At 43.5% G+C, this 21,472-nt stretch overlaps 1 protein-coding gene across 2 annotated transcripts in view; it reads left to right on the top strand.

Moving 5' to 3' along the window:
• Positions 1-21,472, top strand: part of ME3 (malic enzyme 3) — a 254,281-nt gene that overhangs the window by 215,580 nt on the left and 17,229 nt on the right. For both annotated transcript variants that reach the window (XM_073612948.1, XM_073612949.1), the window contains exons 10-11: positions 7,822-7,935; positions 20,396-20,501. In XM_073612948.1, coding sequence (XP_073469049.1) covers positions 7,822-7,935; positions 20,396-20,501 — 220 coding nt within the window. The remainder of the gene's footprint in view (positions 1-7,821; positions 7,936-20,395; positions 20,502-21,472) is intronic.

The raw sequence follows: 21,472 nt of genomic DNA, 5'->3' as shown, positions 1-21,472 counted from the left end.
CACAATCACAGTATTTACTAGATGGCATTAGCAGAGCACTAAGTTACTATACTTCTTGTTCCAGATCAGCTGATTTCTGCTCAAGACAACCATCTAAGTTTAGAAATATTGTAATAAAAGAATCAGATATCCTAGCCACTCAAAAGCACTCCAAGCCTGGGGACAGAGTGGGTGAAAAGATTGCTTGCCCACTTTTTATAACGGTACAGCAATAACCTTTATGACTGTCATCCATCTCATCTAGCAGTTTGGTTCTACTTGTACAGACCCAGAGTGGTTGAATTTTAAGTAGGCAGGATGGCCATCACCTATCTGCTAGAATGTCTATTGATTAAAATTATGTCCGCTTTGTTTGGCCAAACAAACCTTAGCTAAAGCCTGGTGGTTCTCATTACCAAACTCTACTTTGGTTAGAAATAAAAGGATGTGGTACATGTCTATGAAAGACTGCAATGCTCTGTGACAATTCCCACAAATATGAACAAATATGGTCCCCTTGGATTTCATCTCTTCTTACTCAAAACTTTGATAGATCCCTTTTACACTTATGAAATACCTAAACTTTTATTTATTTATTTATTTTTAGAGATCCATATTAGTGACGCTTATTTTTATATTTTTCTCCTGCACCCCCCTCCCATTCCTTTGCATACAGTTTGTACCTTATTGTTCTAGTTAATTTATCCTTTATTCTATCTACAAATGTATGTATTTGACTTACCTTAGGGATTATTCATATGTATATTTGTATCTCTTCATGTATCTTGTAATTTTAACTTCTTTACTTTTATGTATAACATATTGTATTTTCTTTCCCCTATAGTCTTAAACTGAAAAAATGCATTTAAAAAAAAAAAAAAAAAAAAAAAAGATTATATTCACTTGATCTTATAGGACAACTGAACCTTTGGTAGAGTTGTGGTTTAATCACTTCCCCATACTCTGAGTGCAAACCACTAAACTTCCTTTCTCCTGGATCAAGTGATTTTTTTTTTTAGTCTGGCCCAGTGCCCACAGGCACATCCAAATGAAGTAGCCTTTCCCCTGAGGGCATACTTACCTTCTACCTACTTGATTGTCTTTTGAATCTTGGTTCTAGTGTGGGATTTATAACCTCTAAAAGTTGCAGAAGTTGCTACACCATTTCACCAACAAAATTGCACAAGCTGTATAGGGGAAGCACCCGGATAGATGCACTGGTGGACAGTGTTACTAATAGTCAGGATATGTGGGTGGCTCCACAGTATGTCACCCCTGGTAGCCCCGCTATCCTGCACCACAGCCTATGTTGGTTGTTCCTGCCCTGTCAACAGGTTTAGGTTGAAGACTGGAGTTGCTTTTTAGCGTTTCTTGTGTTTAGAAAAATAATCTTCGTGTACACATAACATCAGGTTGGATCAGTCATAATTTTGTTTCCAAATTCCAGACTTCGCTATGCCCAATATGGTCAGGTTTTTAAAAATATCTTCTCATTGCATCGAGACATTCATCAGTGAGGCAGACAGTACAGTTCTGCTCATATTAGGAGATTTCCAAAAACTGAATAATATCCATGTAGTTCCATTTATTTATAGTACATAAAAATTGATCACCTTAGAAACTGAGATTCCAGAGGTGTGTGTACTTGCTGCACAGTCTGTGTTGTTCCTGATGAGATGCTAGAAATTGCTCCAGAGGGGCCAAACTCCACTCAGAACATTTAAAGAGCAAGTCCTCGCAAAGCAGACATTCCTTGATAAGTGTGCCTTTTCTCTTGGAACTCGGTAATATTTGTATATATGTGTGTCTTGATAGAGCTTATTGTATAATGTGTTCAGTGCATGGGGTCTTCCCAGACCGAAAAGGTATTAATTGCCACCAAGGCATCTTTTGTTATGTCTGCCTCCAGAAGGGAGCAGTCTTGGCTGTCAGATTAGGGAGACGGTGTATGCTGGAGGTATTTATTAAGTTCTTCAGTAAAAAGTGAGCCAGGATGTGTAAGGTATACTGGAGTAGGCCACAAAGTGTTTAATAATGGCTGTCGAATTGGTCAGGGGAATGCCACTCACATCCTGTATCCCAAGTATAGTTACTCAGGGTTATTGGTCTCTTGTCACCCAGGTTGAGGGAATGTCTATTTTCCCCTCTCAAAAACCTGCATGGATTGATGAAGGAGCTTTTTCTTGGTCAGATTTGTATAAAGCAGAAAAACGTTTCAGGGAGGCCATCAGCAGGTTTCTGTATGGTTGCTTCCAGTTCATGAATCTGTGCCCTACTTTCCCTTAGAACCTGTAAGGTAAACCAGATTCCCAGCACCAGAAAACCAGTGCGAGCTCATGCTTATATTTGTGTGCGTGTGTATTGCTCACATGCAACAGATGTACAATTCCAGTTCCTTGTGCGCGCACTCACACATGTATGTGCGCATACTAATTGGCATGCGCACTTGGCGGCCAATGGCCTATTTAAACTGGTCTGTCATCATGAGCAGTTGCTGAATGGTCTTCAGCTTCTACCTGTATTCCTGAAACCTGGTCCATTGAACCTGCTTACCTGTGTATGACCCGGCTTTCTCCTGGACTTCGCCTCTGCTCCTGCATTAACCTAGTTCGTCTGATCTCTGTGACCTTGGTCTGTTTACTGGACTTGTCTTTGCCTGCTGATTCTGTACTGCCCTACCCGGCTGTTACCGCCCTTGGCCTGCTTCCTGGACTTCCTCTGCCTGCTTACTCGGTCCCTTGTTGCTCGGCTGCCGCTGGTCACTGCCTGCATACTGGCTTTGCCACCAAGGGCATCAAGCCAGAAACGGTCGTTGGGTCTTACGAAGAGCCGTTTTGTATATGTATCTAATTATTATTATACTTGGACTTGTATATTCCACATGAATCAATTTTTAATCCATGAATGTTTTGTACTATATTAAATAAACTTTATACATATTTTTTACATATACTCTGCTGTTTCCAGTCACTCTTAAAATCCCATTCCTAAGGTGGTTTCCTTTTTTGCTTGTCTCCACATTCAGGAATGTTGGGTAGGAGGTGCAAGAGAGGCCTCCACAACATTCCAGTCCTCACCAGGTATGTGATAGAACCCTCTCTATTACAGCCTGATCTTGACCTTGAACAAACTGTATGCTTTAGAAGCCTTATATACCACAGCAGGGAAGGCCATGTTGACTTTGACGACCCATTACTCCAAAGGCACAGTCAAGGATTTGAGGTTCCACATGTTGATCTGGTATCCAGAATCTGGAAAGTCTGCAAAGGTGGCAATTAGGTGAAGCAGTGCAGGAGCGTGAGCTGACATGCCAGGAGTAAATAATTGGATGGAATGGATTTTCAGCAGCAGAATATTGGAGGCATAAACAAGATCTATTTGAAATATAGCTCTGTGCTTAGCAGAATAACAAGTAAACTATCTGCCCTCTGGCTATGCTCTTTTCTATGCATCAGTGAACCTATATATGTCAGCCCATTTAGATAATTCCAAGATAGTTAGTGCAGTGGGAGCCCGTCCTTCTGGGGACAGTCTGGTAATGAGCCACCAGAGTTGATATCTTATGGAGTAACTGAGTATCAACAGGAGAAGGCAGATAGAGGCCAACAATGATTAAACCAATATAGTTCACCTTTACATACATCACCACATATCAACTGTCTGGCTGAAGCTTGAAATCCAAAAGCTGAAAGGGTAATCATTTATGGATTAGGACACATCACAACCCCTGGCATAGGTGGTCACCCATTTAAGATTTTTGGAGATTTAAAACTTTAGTGCCAGTCAATTAGGTTTCTTGGAGTAGGGCCCTGCTTTTGCAGATATTATTTATTGCAGAGTACAAGCGATCTCTTGATTTTTTTTTTTTTTTTTTTTTTTGCATTTAGACCCGTACTTTCCACAAAATGATGGCAATTATTGTCATTATCTATTTGATGGATATATTTCTTTTAGGTGGGCTTTGGATCCCAAGTTGAATCTGGAATTCACTACAACAGCTTCACAATGCACTCACATAGACGTTTCTGACATATAAAGTTAAATATAGTTAAAAAAAAAAAAAAAAAACGAACATCCAACAAACAACAAAGGAACATTAGCTATAACATTCCTAACTATCCTACATTTCCTTTGGAACTGCCAAATACTTGAATCCCTGAATATGAACAGGTGTAAAAGCATTTGTGGTGGTGTAGAAATATATAAACTCAGCAGAAAAGGTCTCTGTGTAGGGAGATGCTGCACAACAAGAGGCAGTCTGATTTACTTATGTTATGGTCTTAATAGGAAAACAATGAAAACAAACAGTTAGTCTGTACCGATTGGCAGGAGTGGTGGGAGACAGTGGGACAGAAGTGACTAGCAAAAGGAGAGGGAAAAGGATAATCTAACAGGGTTAAAAGCAACTAGTAGATACAGCTTCAAATAAGCATGAGAGTTATGGGAAGGAACCAGTAATGATTTGAATAGCAGGCTGGTCCAATGCCTCCAGTCATGGAGAGGTTTGATCCATGTGGAAGCCTCCTCAGATGATGTAAAAAAAAAATACATTTAGGGTCTCTCCATTTAGCCGCTACAGTTTGGCAGGGAACAGCATGTTATACTTAATGCCTTTGGCGTGCATGGTGACCTTGTTCTAAATTTAAGCTCACCTGATGCCTGCACCTCCCGTAGGATTATAACCTGGTCCCAAAAATTCCATCATTTGAAGATGAAAGTGCACGATGATGCATCTTGGGGGCCCAGCTTTGCGGGCATTCAGTATTTTCATTCCACCATAAAGCAGTTTGATAAGCAGGGGCTTGGAGAAAGTGATGCGAACCCTCCATATCCTCAGGTGGACCCATGTATGCCAAAGCGAAATAAAATATGCAGTGCATTTCAGCTATATATGTACATTTCACCATATTTTATACTTAAGACTCTGAAAGTAAAGAAAAATACCTGTTGATGTGTCAGAATGGAACTCCACTTTTTTTTCCTGTTGTAGGCTGGCAAAAGACAGCAATAGTAGATGGTGGTGTCAGCCCTCCCCAGTGTTATTTGCTAAACTACGTTGTAGTTAACTACTCCCACTGTTTTCATCTCCAAAGCACAGACTTTTTTCCTGTAGAAATTGGAGGGGAAGCTAAATAGTCTCTTTAAGACTTTGAGATAAGACTTGAAAAAAGCAAACAGACCAAAAGGTATTAAATAAGAGAAGTCCATTATAGGGTTTATATACACATTAGGGTCTGTTTATAAAAAAAACAATTGGTGTACAAATCTCACAAGCATTTGCACAGCTGTCACAAATAATGGCCAGAATTTGTGTCCAATTCCAGCTCCATCTGATGGCCATAATGTGGTATTTTCCTGATTGGGGCATTTCCAAAAAATACCACATTATGGCCACTAGTCGGAGCAAATGATTATAGAAAGTAAACATATTAAACAAATTATAGCCATTGTTCATGACAGCTGTGCAAATGTTTGAGACTTAAACACACTGAGCACAGCAGATCGAGAGGGTGTTAAACACACATCGCTTGTGCAGTGGCAAGGGCTACTCCTGAGATAGGAAGGAACAAAAAGAACAAAATATAAATTGATTGCCATGTACAGGCCGCTGGCCATCTCCTCTACGGCATGTTTTATGATGAGAAACATTTTAAATATCTATGCACCATTCCAAAATGAAAACTGAATCTGAGGGTTTGATGTTTGGCACATTACTATAACGTAATATGGTCCTGTTATCCTTTCAGCTACTGCCAATAAGTTGACAGGCTCATTTACAAAGCTAGCGAATCAATTCCTAATCCCAACCATCCTATTAAATGTCTGGTTTTGTGTGTTTATTTGAGAATTGGACAAGTTGCAAATGCTGTGGCAAGAGACCACTACTGAAAACATCAGTCTCTTTTGGGTAGGCTGTTGGAGGCGCATTGTGTGTCTGTAGAATTTTGTTTGGCCTTTGTGGGTTTGGTGGGAAAATCCAGAGTCACAAGGTCCCTCCATCCATCTCCTTGTCAAGCTGTTTTCTGGAGTTTTGGGTACTCAGTGACCATCTCCCCAAAGGAGCCAAGATCTGATAGGTACCAGTGTGGTAGATAACTAGAGAAGAGTCACTTCAATGTTGCTGGGATATAACTTTATGTACAGGTCCCCTCCACCCAAAACATGAATAGTAAGCTACAGATCTGTCTAATCCCATGTAATATTGTAATACTCTAAATTGCTTGGTAAAGATTGGTTAGGTTTGTGATTGTTTTAATGTCTTCTTTGACTGTATGTTGCTCTACTCATTTTTTCATGTTCTTGAAGGTCTTGTTTTATCAATATTTTAACGTTTGGCTATAGGTTTGTTTAGATTTGTGACATTTGACATACTATTCTCACAAACTATATTTATGGCTAAATCTGTAGGAAAGGTTCTTTTTAGAATGATTTTAATGAATGCAAGCACATGTGATGGGTCATCTGCCGAGAGCCCCTGGGTCATCTGCCGAGAGCCCCTGGGTCATCTGCCGAGAGCCCCTGGGTCATCTGCCCAGAGCCCCTGGGTCATCTGCCCTGAGCCCCTGGGTCTTCTGCCCAGAGCCCCTGGGTCTTCTGCCCAGAGCCCCTGGGTCTTCTGCCCTGAGCCCCTGGGTCTTCTGCCCTGAGCCCCTGGGTCTTCTGCCCTGAGCCCCTGGGTCTTCTGCCCTGAGCCCCTGGGTCTTCTGCCCTGAGCCCCTGGGACTATTGCTGAGAACCCCAAGTCTTTTTTACAGCAGTTGTTGCCATTATCCAAAGTTTTGTTCTTGTGGACAGCCACACTTTCCAACTTTTTCAGAATTAAATTGTTAATTGTTTTTTATCTGGTCAGGACTGTAACTATGTGCAAAAGGCACCCCATAGCAAAATCCTCAAGGTGGCCCCTTTTTCTCTAATGTCCATCTTGAAGGCTATTTCTTTAGAAATACAGAGTACAAACTGCTTTAATAACAATTGCAGACACAAGGTCTGTTATGACTATAGTTACGCCATTGTATCTTGTACATCCAGTCTCATACTTCCTTTAATAGCAGCATTTTTTCATTTCAAAGTTTTATAGAATTTTGTTGGGTGAATCTTTTAAGAGTTTCTCACATTTTGCAGAATAAAGTATTGTGTTTATTTGAACATCACCCACACCTAAATTAGTACAGCCTGCTATGTTAAATACACCTTGCTACGGGTTTCAATGATCTTCATTGTGAGGCCCTGCCCTGACGCCACAGAGCCCTTTTTAGCGTAAATAATCTGTGCCGGCATACATGTATGGGCTGTGGCCTCACTTATTCCAATGGGTGAGCCAGTGAATGTGTTCTTCAACCATATCTAAATCAAAAATGCTTGTTTTGATCCCAGTGAAAACATCAGAGGATCGGTTTGTTTCTCTGGCACTATTTTTTGTAGCCTTAAGGTAGCTACATACTAGTAGATTTTCAACGTTCATATAAATATTCGTACAAAAATTCTTCTACAATTCTTGTACATTTGATGTCTGGACGAATGTTGTTCAAACGTACTTCATAATTTGGTTTTACATTCATTTCAAAATCAAATGTTAGAAGCAATTTCCCCTGAACAAAAACCAAATTCACTAGAAATGAGTTTGTTTGCGAAAAATTTTCCATCCCGCTGCTTTGAATTTTCTCGTCACTGTGGTCAAAAACAAACGTCAGTTTGACTCCACTAATAATTATAAAATAACAAACATTCTTAAAGTGAAAAATCCTGAATTAAATTCTACTAGTGTACAGCCAGCTTTAGCCAAACTGTATTCCTTTCATTTCTTATCGGTATTTAATTTATAAACTCTTTCCTGTCTCAAAGGCGGCCATGGGAATAGCTCTCCTCATTATTATGGCGATGGAGAAAGAGGGAACCTCTAGAGAAGAAGCTCTCAAGAAGATCTGGATGGTGGATTCAAAGGGACTAATAGTAAAGGTATGTTACATCGTTACTGAGAACTGATGTCTGTAATTCTTGTCTCAAGCATCTGTTTGTTAGCCACTTGACCTCTGGAAGACTTAACCCCCCCCCCTTCGTGACCAGGCCATTTTTTGAGATACGGCACTGCGTTACTTTAACTGACATTTGCGCGGTCATGCAACATTGTACCCAAATACATTTTTCCTAAAATAAAGAGCTTTCTTTTGGTGGTATTTGCTCACCCCTGCATTTTTTATTTTTTGCTCTATAAACATAAAGACCGACAATTTTTAAAAAAATAAATAAAAAAATCCCCTTTCATGACTAGGCCAGTTTTTGCAACACTGTACTGCGTTACTTTAACTGGCAATTACGTGGTTGTGCGACGCTGTACCCAAATAAACTTTGTCCTTTTTTTCCCACAAATAGAGCTTTCTTTTGGTGGTATCTCTGTGCTTTTTTTTATTTTTTTGCGCTGTAAACAAAAAAATATAATTTTGAAAAAAAAAACATTTTTGCTATTGTCCGTGCAATTGTCATTCAAAGAGTGACGGCGCTGAAAGCTGAAAATTGGTCTGGGCAGGAAGGGGGGTTTAAGTGCCCAATAAGCAAGTGGTTAAAATCCAATCTGGGTGACAACTCCTTCACTAGATACTGTAGAGATGTGAGCATAGCCATGGCCGCTGATAAGGCAGTACAGCCAGCCCTACTGTACTGGGTCCAGGCCCCATCAGTTCAAAAGGGGGGCCCGGGCACCTGCTGAGCAGGAGGGCCTGCTGTACTGTATTATTACAGCCACCGATTCTCTTCCTCCCCCTGCAGCGCTACCAGCTTTTCATCCTCTTTCATCGGGATTGGTCCTAGCACATCTGCTGTCTGTCCCCCCATTTGCCCTTTTCCCTCACAGCGCTTCCGTCATCTTCCGTGGTACTAATCACTCCATTCATCACTGAAGCATAGTATACTGTGTTTACTATGCTTCAGTTTGTGAATGAGCAGGAAGCCTCAGAATGTTTCCTAGTCATTCATCTGTGCTGCTGAGGCTGCAAAGAAAGAGACAAATAAATTTATGTCCTCAGTCACTTTCGGCCAGGAAGGGGGGGGGGCTGTCAGGTAGGCTATAATGGGGCTCCGTGATATCTAACAGCAGCCCTGAGCATAGCCACCAAGGGACAGTAAGTGTGTTATTTGCAGTATTGCCAGGTAAAAAAAAAAACTTGGGGGGGAAAAAGAAAACTAATACAGCTGCTACATCTAAGGCCCCTTTCACACTGGGGTGGTGGGGGTGTCGGCGGTACAACAGCGCTATTTTTAGCGCTGCTGTACCGTCGTTCTTGCAGCGGTATCCGGCCGCTAGCGGTTCGGTTTTAACCCCCGCTGGCGGCCGAAAAAGGGTTAAATCCGCTCCTACAGCGCGGCTATAGCCGCGGTATTACCGTGGTATAGCCGCGCTGTCCCATTGATTTCAATGGACAGGAGCGGTTTAGGAGCGGTGAATACACCGCTCCTTCCCCGCTCCAAAGAAGCGGCTCGCAGGACTTTTTTTACCGTCCTGCGAGCGCACCGCTTCAGTGTGAAAGCCCTCGGGCTTTCACACTGAACAAACAGCGGAGGCTGTTTAGGGGCGGTTTTCAGGCGGTATTTTTAGCGCAATACGGCCTGAAAACCGCTCCAGTGTGAAAGGGGCCTAAAGATTGGTAAACTGTAATAAGCTACATTTTTGTTTTCAGGTTTAGATGCATTTTAAAGGATAATTAAACCCTAGAACAGTGATGGCGAACCTTGGCACCCCAGATGTTTTAGAACTACATTTCCCATGATGCTCATGCACTCTGCACTGTAGTTGAGCATCATGGGAAATGTAGTTCCGAAACAGCTGGAGTGCCAAGGTTGAGTCTATGCCCCTGGAGGACCTGGGGGAAGTGTACTGGAGCCAGAGGTGCAGCGTCAGTGATCCTTTCTCTGGAACGACAAGCAGGGAGTCATGAGTTGGACTCAGAAAGCCTAAGACAAGCCAGAGCCCTCTTGAGTTTGTACTAATGACCCTGATAAGGAGAGAGAGGGACTGTAAAAGGGAAGATGGCTGAAGGATGAAGTGGTATTTGCTGCTTTCACATGTGACTGCTGCGGATCATCCACTATATTTGATTGACAAAGTACTATTAAGTGACCCTGGATAGTATGTCTATGTGATGTGACTGTAATTGCCATCTTCCTGAAGTAACACCAGTAAAGTGCAGCAATTCTACTTCTTTTATGAGGACATTCTTTCCTTCTGAAAATATAAAGACTAATGGCTGTGGATGTCGTGGGAAGGCCTCTGGCAATGAGTTGGGCACAACAAAGCAGAGGTTTAGGGCTTCAAGCAGGTGGGGTGTTCTAGCAAGAAGATGTTGGGCAGAGACCTTGTACTCTTTGGCACCAGCAGTCAGCCAATCACAAGCCCCCTTACATGCTGGTCACGTCCTGTGAGCAGCACTGAAGAATATCTTTCTTCCTAGCTATCTTCTGTAATCTACCAATTGCCTTGCTCTCCATGTAATGGAGATAAAGAGATACGGACGTGTTTGTAGTCCGCATCTGGTGAACAGCCTAGGGTGATAACAATGGCTTAGGCTGGTGTCTACATCACTCCTCCACTGTATCTATGGAGGGCCATCGATACGGTGGAGGAGTGATGTAGACACCAGAGCCACGAAGTGCGTTATTTGGAAGATTATCAGGTGAAAATAACACAAAAGAAGCTTGGTAAAAAAAAGAAAACAAATGCAGGCACCAGACCAAAGCTGCAATATATTCCATTTTTGGTTTTGTGTTTAGGTACACTTTTTAAGTTGTGTTTTGCGCAGGTTCTCTAAATCTACATAGACGGCAAACCACAAACATTGTAATAGCTCTCATCTTTCCCCCCAAGGAACTTTCCACTCTGCAGAACAGACAGATAAGAGAACTCCAGTAATGGGTAATGTAGAGTAGATGGAACCATCACAGCAGATAATTCTGCAGACGGTGCCATTCCTGTTTTATTCTTACCAACACAAATTGTTCTGGTCTGTACACTGGCAGTTCAGTAGGTTTAAAGGCTCTCTTGTTTATACTTTTTCAGCCTTACTAATGTTTATAGACATAGAAATTTAATTCTACTTAATTTCAGAACATTGGCATCGTGATTTTGTTATAGTAAAATAATTGTTATTGCTTGGATTAAGGATAATGGTTTTCAGTCAATTTTAATTTAACTTTTTTTTTTTCCTTTAATTGTAACATTAGATAGAGGTTAAATAAAGGGGAGAAAGTCACAGCTATTGACTAGTATGTTTTCATTTTAGATTGCACTATCTCTACCTTTTTTTTTTCCCTTGCATGCATACAAAGAAGAGAGCATATATAAACAAGAGCCTAGAACTCCACCTAGTGGCTACCCATGAAAATACAACTTCCTTAAAGGGGAGGTCCACCCTAAAAAAAAAAATTGCATAAAAAAATTCCGAAAAAATTGGAGAAAAAAAAAATTAACTTACCTGAAATGGCTGTTGCTAGGCAGTCTTCCTAATCTGCCTCTTCCTACGCCTCGGTGATGTTCAGTCTTCTCCTCCCCACGTTGTCTTCTGGGGAATGTGGCGCGGTGTGTTATGGGAACTGTGTGTCCCACAACACATCGCGTCCCATTCGCAAAGTGCTGCGCGACTCACGCATGCGCAGTAGGAAGGCTCCACTGCCTGTTTCCCTTAGTTCGAATGGCGGTGCCGGGACCCGAGGGACAGGTCGGCCTCGGGCGGCCGACATCGCGGGCACCCAGGACAGGTAAGTGTGCTTATTAAAAGTCAGCAGCTACAGTGTTTGTCTGACTTTTAAAAAAAAATTGTTCCCGGCCGAAAACCCCCCTTTAACTACTTCTAGCCCTGGACAATTCTGACATTTCTTCTGCATGTAAAAATCATAATTTTTTTGTTTAGAAAATTACGCAGAACCCCAAAATATACAGTGAATATAAAAAAAAGTCTACACACCCCTGTTAAAATTTCCGGTTTCTGTGATGTAAAAAAAATGAGACAAAGATAAATAATTTCAGAACTTTTTCCACCTTTAATGTGACCTATAAACTGTACAACTCAGTTGAAAACAAACTGAAATCTTTTAGGTGGAGGGAAGTAAAAATAAAATAATATGAATGCATAAGTGTGCACACCCTTAAACTAATACTTTGTTGCAGCACCTTTTGATTTTATTACAGCACTCAGTCTTTTTTGGGTATGAGTCTATCAGCATGGCACATCTTGACTTGGCAATATTTGCCCACTCTGCTTTGCAAAAACTCCAAATTTGTCAGATTGTGACGAACAAGAAGGAAGGAGGGTTGGAGGTGCCAACTCTAATGACACTGTCAATAAATGTTAGTGTAATATATACACTTACTGGTTCACAGGTTCACAGGGTGGTGGTGTCCATCAAGGGTTGAGATGTCCTGGAATGTGCTGGTGTTGAGGTGCAGGCTTCGGTGGCAATCCTTTGGCTCTGGGGATGTTTACTCCTGGTTTGAAAGCCGAACAGCGGAACAGCTTTCAAACCAGGAGTAAACATCCTCAGAGCCGAAGGATTACCACCGAAGCCTACACCTCAACACCAGCACATTCCAGGACATCTCAACCCTTGATGGACACCGCCACCCTGTGAACCTGTAAGTGTATATATTAGACTAACATTATATGACCGTGTCATTAGAGTTGGCACCTCCAACTCCCCTTCCTTGTTGCTTGCTAACAGAGGCTATGGACACCCTCTGAGGATGGCTGCCTCCTCTTTTTTATAAAAATACTAATTGATCTAGATGTGCTACTAAAGCTATTATTGCACCATTCTACTAAGACATTACAATATTTGGAGTGCCAGAATCCCTTCCTTATTTGAAAGTCAGATTGTGAGGGCATCTCCTGTGCACAGCCCTCTTCAGATCACCCCACATATATTCAGATTCAGGTCTGGGCCATTCCAAAACTTGAATCTTCTTCTGGTGAAGCCATTCCTTTGTTGAATTGGATGTATGCTTTGGGTCGTTGTCATGCTGAAAGATGAAGTTCTTCTTTATGTTCAGCTTTCTAGCAGAAGCCTGAAGGTTTTGTGCCATTATTGACTGGTATTTGGAACGGTTTATAATTCCCTCTACCCTGACTAAGGCTCCTGTTCCAGCTTAAGAAAAACAGCCCCAAAGCATGATGCTGCCACCACCATGCTTCACTGTGGGTATGGTGTTCTTTTGGTAATGTGCAGTGTTGTTTTTGTGCCAAACATATCTTTTGGAATTATGGCCAAAAAGTTCAACTTTGGTTTCATCAGACCAGAACACATCCCACATGCTTTTGGGAGACTTCAGATGTGTTTTTTCAAAATGTATCTGGGCTTGGATGTTTTTCTTGCCACTCTACCCCATAGCCCAGACATATGATGAATACGGGAGATTGTTGTCACATGTACCACACAGCCTGTACATGCCAGATATTCCTGGAGCTCCTTTAATGTTGCTGTAGGCCTTTTGGCAGCCTCCCTGACCAGTTTTCTTCTCGTCTTTTCATCAATTTTGGAGGGACGTCCAGTTCTTGGTAATGTCACTGTTGTGCCATATTTTTTCCACTTGATGGTGACTGTCTTCAATGTGTTCCATGGTATATCTAATGCCTTGGAAATTCTTTTGTACCCTTCTCCTGACTGATACCTTTTAACAATGAAATCCCTTTGATGCTGTGGAAGCCCTCTGCAGACCATGGCTTTTGCTGTAGGATGCGACTAAGAAAATGTCAGGAAAGACCTGCTAGAACAGCTGAACTTTATTTGGGGTTAATCAGAGGCACTTTAATGGCAGGGGTGTGTAGACTGACTCCTATTTAACATGAGAACGAATGTGATTGCTTAATTCTGAACACAGCTACATCCTGAGTTATAAGAGGATGTGCACACTTATGCAACCATATTATTTTAGTTTTTTATTTTTGCTTCCCAAACTTAAAAGATCTCAGTTTGTTTCTCAATTAGGTTGTACAGTTTATAGGTCACATTAAAGGTGGGAAAAGTTCTGACATGATTTATTTTGTCTCATTTTTTTACATCGCAAAAACGTGACATTTTAACAGGGGTGTGTAGACTTTTTACAACCGCTGTGTTTGTGTATATGTATGTATGTATGTGTGTGTGTGTGTGTGTGTGTGTGTGTATATATATATATATATATATATATATATATATATATATATATACAGGGCCGGATTAACATAGGGGCTGATGGAGCTGCAGCTCCAGGCCCCTGCCTTAAAATCGGCCCTCCCAGTCAGCAGTATAAGCCTGATTTCTCCTGTCCATAAACTTCTATGGGACAGGAGAAGCTGTGTGTAAATGGAGGGGTGTCTGGCTGCATCTGTGTTGGCTCACTGTGTTTATTACAGTGTCAAAGTGCACAGTTCCCCCCCTACACAAATGGCTCTGCCTCCCCCCTCCCCTCTCTCCCCTTTCTCTCTGTGTGCAGTGAAGGAGCCGTGTGGGCTGGGAAATTATGAACAGAGCAGCCGGCAGATAGAAGGTGAACAGATATCTGAGTGATAAGCTTCCCATCCAAGTGTGAGCTCAGTGACTGGACTCTTATCTCCCTTCTCTCCCCCTCTTTTACCTTTATCTTCAGCAATGGCTCTTATAACTGCAGTCAATATGTAGACTTGGCTCCTTGTGCTTTTAGGTGGGTTCACACTGCTTTGCTGTGTTTTGGCCCATTGCTGGTGTATCCGCAGTTTTCCTGCGTTTTACCCACAGTCCTATTGATTTCTATTAGGTTGCATGTTTTTTCTGAAAGCGCACCAAAATCAATAGGACTGCAAGCTAAAACTGCAGATACACAAGCAGTGCGCCCAAACTGCAGAAAACCAGTGTGAGCCCAAAGGCTGTACACACCCCCCTCTGTAGAACTTGGTCTGATCAATACTCCTGGCATTCATTTTACACACAACCATACCATCCCAGATCAGGAGGGGTGGGGGCTTCAGGGATTTGTTTGACTATGCAGGCCCTGTCCCTTCTACCCATCCTGGAAGAGTCCTGGAGGAAGTGGCAGGCTGCTGGTGGCAAGTGGCACACTGTATCTGGTGGCAAGTGGCACACTGTATCTGGTGGCAGGCTGCTGGTGGCAAGTGGCACACTGTATCTGGTGGCAGGCTGCTGGTGGCAAGTGGCACACTGTATCTGGTGGCAGGCTGCTGGTGGCAAGTGGCACACTATCTGCTGGAAGGCTGCTGGTGGTAAGTGACACACTGTATCTGGTGGCAGGCTGCTGGTGGCAAGTGGCACACTATCTGCTGGAAGGCTGCTGGTGGTAAGTGACACACTGTATCTGGTGGTAGGCTGCTGGTGGCAAGTGGCACACTGTATCTGGTGACAGGCTGCTGGTGGCAAGTGGCACACTGTATCTGGTGGCAGGCTGCTGGTGGCAAGTGGCACACTGTATCTGGTGGTAGGCTGTGGTTGGCAAGTGGCACACTGTATCTGGTGGCAGGCTGCTGGTGGCAAGTGGCACACTGTATCTGGTGGCAGGCTTCTAGTGGCAAGTGGCACACTGTATCTGGTGGCAGGCTGCTGGTGGCAAGTGACACACTGTATCTGGTGACAGGCTGGTGGTGGCAAGTGGCACACTGTATCTGGTGACAGGCTGCTGGTGGCAAGTGGCACACTGTATCTGGTGGCAGGCTGCTGGTGGCAAGTGGCACACTGTATCTGGTGACAGGCTGCTGGTGGCAAGTGGCACACTGTATCTGGTGGCAGGCTGCTGGTGGCAAGTGGCACACTGTATCTGGTGGTAGGCTGTGGTTGGCAAGTGGCACACTGTATCTGGTGGCAGGCTGCTGGTGGCAAGTGGCACACTGTATCTGGTGGCAGGCTTCTAGTGGCAAGTGGCACACTGTATCTGGTGGCAGGCTGCTGGTGGCAAGTGACACACTGTATCTGGTGACAGGCTGGTGGTGGCAAGTGGCACACTGTATCTGGTGACAGGCTGCTGGTGGCAAGTGGCACACTGTATCTGGTGGCAGGCTGCTGGTGGCAAGTGGCACACTGTATCTGGTGGTAGGCTGTGGTTGGCAAGTGGCACACTGTATCTGGTGGCAGGCTGCTGGTGGCAAGTGGCACACTGTATCTGGTGGCAGGCTTCTAGTGGCAAGTGGCACACTGTATCTGGTGGCAGGCTGCTGGTGGCAAGTGGCACACTGTATCTGGTGGCAGGCTGCTGGTGGCACACTGTATCTGGTGGTAGGCTGTGGTTGGCAAGTGGCACACTATCTGGTGGCAGGCTGCTGGTGGCAAGTAGCACACTGTATCTGGTGGCAAGTGGCACACTGTATCTGGTGACAGGCTGCTGGTGGCAAGTGGCACACTGTATCTGGTGGCAAGCTGCTGGTGGCAAGTGGCACACTATCTGGTGGAAGGCTGCTGGTGGTAAGTGACACACTGTATCTGGTGGTAGGCTGTGGTTGGCAAGTGGCACACTGTATCTGGTGGCAGGCTGCTGGTGGCAAGTGGCACACTATCTGTGGCAGGCTGCCGGTGGCAAGTGGCACACTGTATCTGGTGGTAGGCTGTGGCTGGCAAGTGGCACAATGTATCTGGTGGTAGGCTGCTGGTGGCAAGTGGCACACTGTATCTGATGGCAGGCTACTGGTGGCAAGTGGCACACTATCTGGTGGAAGGCTGCTGGTGGTAAGTGACACACTGTATCTGGTGGTAGGCTGTGGTTGGCAAGTGGCACACTGTATCTGATGGAAGGCTGCTGGTGGCAAGTGGCACACTGTATCTGGTGGCAGGGAGCTGGTGGCAAGTGGCACACTGTATCTGGTGGCAAGTGGCACAATGTATCTGGTGGCAGGCTGCTGGTGGCAAGTGGTACACTGTATCTGGTGGCAAGTGGCACAATGTATCTGGTGACAGGCTGCTGGTGGCAAGTGGCACACTGTATCTGATGGCAGGCTACTGGTGGCAAGTGGCACACTATCTGCTGGAAGGCTGCTGGTGGTAAGTGACACACTGTATCTGGTGGTAGGCTGCTGGTGGCAAGTGGCACACTGTATCTGGTGACAGGCTGTGGTTGGCAAGTGGCGCACTGTATCTGGTGAAAGGCTGCTGTTGGCAAGTGGCACACTGTATCTGGTGGCTGGCTGCTAGTGGCAAGTGGCACACTGTATCTGGTGGCAGGCTGCTGGTGGCAATTGGCACATTGTATCTGGTGGCAGGCTGTGGGTAGCAAGTGGCACACTGTATCTGGTGGCAAGTGGCACACTGTATCTGGTGGCAAGTGGCACACTGTATCTGGTGGCAGGCTGCTGGTGGCAAGTGACATGCTGCATCTAGCGGCAGGCAACTGTGGAAAGTGATACGCTACATCTGGTGGCAGGCTATGGGTGGCAAGTGACAAGCTGCATCTGGTGGCAAGTGACAAGCTCAGGTCCCACTAATTCTGCACGATGGTGAGTTGAACTATTTCACTATATATTATGATGTAGTAACTGAAATAATGGAATTTGATCATCCTGACACCATATCAAGCATGGTGTCAGGATGATTGATTTTAAGTACTAACACCAGCCATTTGCCTGACAAATCACCTCCACTGCCGATTTCCCTGCCAACCCCGAGACTACATCCTCCACCCTCATCTTTTTTTTGGGAAAAGGGGGATGTCCCTAAATGACAGTTTGGAAATGTGGTCTCCCTATGTTGCTGCTGGTGAGAGACCGCATAGCAGGTGGTATTGGTGGTGTTGCTGCTGCTCAGAGGCTGCACGGCTGGTATTACTGGTGAGAGTATATTTAATTCGTTTTAGCGAAAAATTGTTTGCATTTTCATTTTGTTTCCATAAAAAGGCCCACCGAAATTCTCAGCACCAGGCCCATGATGCTCTTAATCTGGCCCTGTATGTATATATATATATATATATATATACTGCTATCACAGCCTGTGTCCGGGCCACCATGTTTGTTCCTGACTTCATCAGGTGCCTTCTCTTGGTTAAGAAAGCCCGACCCCTGATGAGGCATGCCAGACCTGATCTTCTCTGGCTTCCGTGAATGAAAGTAAAGCATACCTGGAAATGGTACATATGTACATATGCCAGGAGGCTTCACAGCGCTAAATATGTCATCCTCAACTATGCAGGAGTGTTGGCTGAGGAGTAGAGGCAGGAAAAGCAAAAAAAATACCCTAAAAAAAATATATAAAAATTCATATCTATATCTAATAAGCTGTAAAATCACTATCACTACTTTGATAACCGATGACTTTTTGTCTGTAGATGAGATGACCAGTTTTTGAACAATTACTGACTGGTTGTTCGGGCGATGAGGTCTTTGTATATTATCCCCATGGACGGCGTACATTTGGCTGCAGTCCGCTCACTCCGGCACTCTCTGATTAGATGCCGTTGTGCCAAAAATCTAACGAAAAACATATTGGTTTTCCTTTGGCTCACTAAACTGGCGCATTGCTTTATTACAATTGTGCAGGCTGTGCATAAAGGAAATAAAATAAACAATAAAAAAGAATATATTGGTCACTGGTCCTCTTCCAGGCAACAAAACTCCGAGTTTTACAGAAGAGATGGACTTGGGTCAAATCAGGTTTTTGTATAAAATTTTATTTGACCCAACAAAAGAAAAGAAAGTCGAATTCTTTTTTTTAAAACCACAGTACATTTACATCATTACTTTGACGCTAAATACCTTTGTTATGGCAGCAGCCAGCTGCCAAAACCCTGGTGTTCTCTTGTTCTGTGGGCGATTGTCTACAAAATAAAAGTGATCTCAGCGGCGAATTATCCGCAAGATCACTTTTAGAGGAGGTGGGAGAAGTGCCCCCCGCGCTTCCCGGTTATTTCCCTGTTTACTGGAGAGATCGGTAAAGGCGAAAACGATCCGATCTGCTGGTTGCAATGGACAGGAAGTCGAGTGAGGGCAAGATGTCCCCAACTCGACTCTATGCCCTTGGAGGACCGGAGGGACGTCGGATATCCCTTCCGCCTCACAGCCTGAGGCTCCATGCACACTGGACGTTAAAATAACGTACTAAATAGCAATAGCGTTTATTAGCTTTTTTTTTTTTTTTTTTTTTTTTCAATGGATTCATAACGTTGTGGTGAGCCACATTTTGAGCGTTTATCGACATTCAACAGCGTTTATGAGCGTTTGGCGTTTTTTGTGGTCAGAAAAAGTACTCCTGAACGCGATTTCATGGCGTTCAGAAAACAACTCATAAACTCCTCTGCTGATAAACATCCAAAAACTTCCATGTGTACATGGACACATAGGATAACATAGGGGAGAGTTTATGGGCTGTTAAAACGCCCAAACTCCCAAAAACGGACAATTATGAGCTCCAGTGTGCATGGAGCCTAAAGGGCTGATTTTTTTTTTTCTGTTAAAGGCAAAATTACTTTTTTTTTTTTTTCTTTTAAAAGTAAATGAGAGACCTGGGGTCTTTTTGACCCCAGATCTCTCAATAAAGAGGACCTGTCATGCTTATTTCTATTACAAGGGATGTTTACATTCCTTGTAATAGGGATAAAAATGATTAAAAAAAAAAAAGTTAAAGGGACAGTGTAAAAATAAAACGTAAAATAAATAAGAAAAAACTAAATTTAAAGTACTCTGTGCTCGTGCGCAGAAGCAAACGCATATGTTAGTCGCGCTCACATATTTAAACGATGTTCAAACCACACATGTGAGGTATCGCCGTGAATAATTCTAGCAGTAGACCTCCGCGCTCATCCATGTCTTTATGGACCTTGCTTTGTGCACTGGTGCACAGTTACCTGGGAACAGGAAGGGGCCATCCCCAAACTGTTTCCACAAAGTTGGGAGCATGAAATTGTCCTAAATGTCTTGGTATGCTGACACCTTGAGAGTTCCCGTCACTGGAATTAAGGGGCCAAGCCCAACCCCTGAAAAACAACCCCACACCATAATCCCCCCTCCACCAAATTATTTGTACCAGTGCGCAAAGCAAGGTCCGAAAAACATAGGTGAGCGGGTTTGGGGTGGAGTAACTTGACTGGCCTGCACAGAGTCCTGACCTCAACCCGATAGAACACCTTTGGGATGAATTGGAGCAGAGACTGCGAGCCAGGCCTTCTCGTCCAACATCAGTGCCTGACCTCACAAATGCACTTCTGGAAGAACCGTCAAAAACATTCCCATAGACACACTCCTAAACCTTGTGGACAGCCTTCCCAGAAAAGTTGTAGCTGTTATAGCTGCAAAGGGTGGGCCAACTCAATATTGAACCCTACGGACTAAGACTGGGGTGTCATTAAAGTTCATGTGCATGTAAAGGCAGGCATCCCAATACTTTTGGTAATATAGTGTATATGTTCAGGATTTTTTTTTTTTAAGCTATAGATGTGATCAGCGGTTTTTACACTCCATTTATAAAGATATGGCATTCTATTTTCTTAAAGGGACGGGGGAACCTGAATCATGAGAAGGAGGTGTTTGCCCAGGAACACCCTCCTGTGAAAACTCTGGAAGAGGCTGTAGAGATATTGAAACCTTCAGCAATTATAGGTAAGAAAATGCTTATTGTCACATCACTGGTTTTATTTGTGTTTATGGGAGGTCATCCCTGTCTCGGTATATATATTTTTTGGACTGTAGAATTTTGAGATTTTTTTTTTTTTTACAATAATAGTTTCTGTATTCCTGCATTGTAATATTCCCACTGAGCTGCAGCTCATTAATACAAAAAAATAAACCTTGACATAAGCGCAATCAAAATAATATCACAGAAAATCTCTTTTTGTTTGAATGTACAGAATAAATACATTTTTTTAGGCATCACTGCCACAGATCTTTTCTTTATCAATAGGCAGTAGGAAAGAAGCAGCAACACTCCCTGTCATGAATCATTTGTGTGTGTAAAATTCAGCCTGAACTCTGTAAACAAATGGTTCGGCAAAGCTGATAAGGATAGCCCAGAAATTGTAAAAAAAGGACCCAAAAGCTCCACCTACAGACAAAAATTGAGAATGCAACATATTCATATTAAATATTTTTTATGACTATTAACGTATTTTAAATCCTGATCATAATCAAGAAAGAAAATACCGTATATACTCGAGTATAAGCCGAGGCACCTAATTTTACCACAAAAAACTGGGAAAACTTATTGACTCGAGTATAAGCCTAGGGTGAGAAATGCGCAGCTACTGTAAGTAAAGAGGGTCAACAATTCCCATTTGCAGCCTCACTGTGCCCATTTGCAGCCGTAGGTCCCCCGAACTTCAAACTTGGTAGTTAAGGGTTCCTAGATGCCCCCTATCTGCAGCCAAAATTTGGGGTTTGCTGCAGATGGACACAGTTGACCAACTTTGGGGCCACTTGGTGCTAGAAACCCCACATTTGTTGTGCAAACCTAGTGGCACTAGCACTACAACATATCCAAAGCTGGGGTTCCTAGCACCAAGTGGCCCCGAGATACAGGGGCCCCAAAATCCATTTGGAAAATGTCAAGCACTTTAATGCAGCAGAGAATGACA

The sequence above is a fragment of the Aquarana catesbeiana genome, linkage group LG02, assembly GCF_042186555.1.
Source record: "Aquarana catesbeiana isolate 2022-GZ linkage group LG02, ASM4218655v1, whole genome shotgun sequence".
Taxonomy (NCBI): domain Eukaryota; kingdom Metazoa; phylum Chordata; class Amphibia; order Anura; family Ranidae; genus Aquarana; species Aquarana catesbeiana.
Note: the sequence above shows the minus strand (reverse complement) of the source record. Positions and strands in the feature narration are given on the sequence as shown.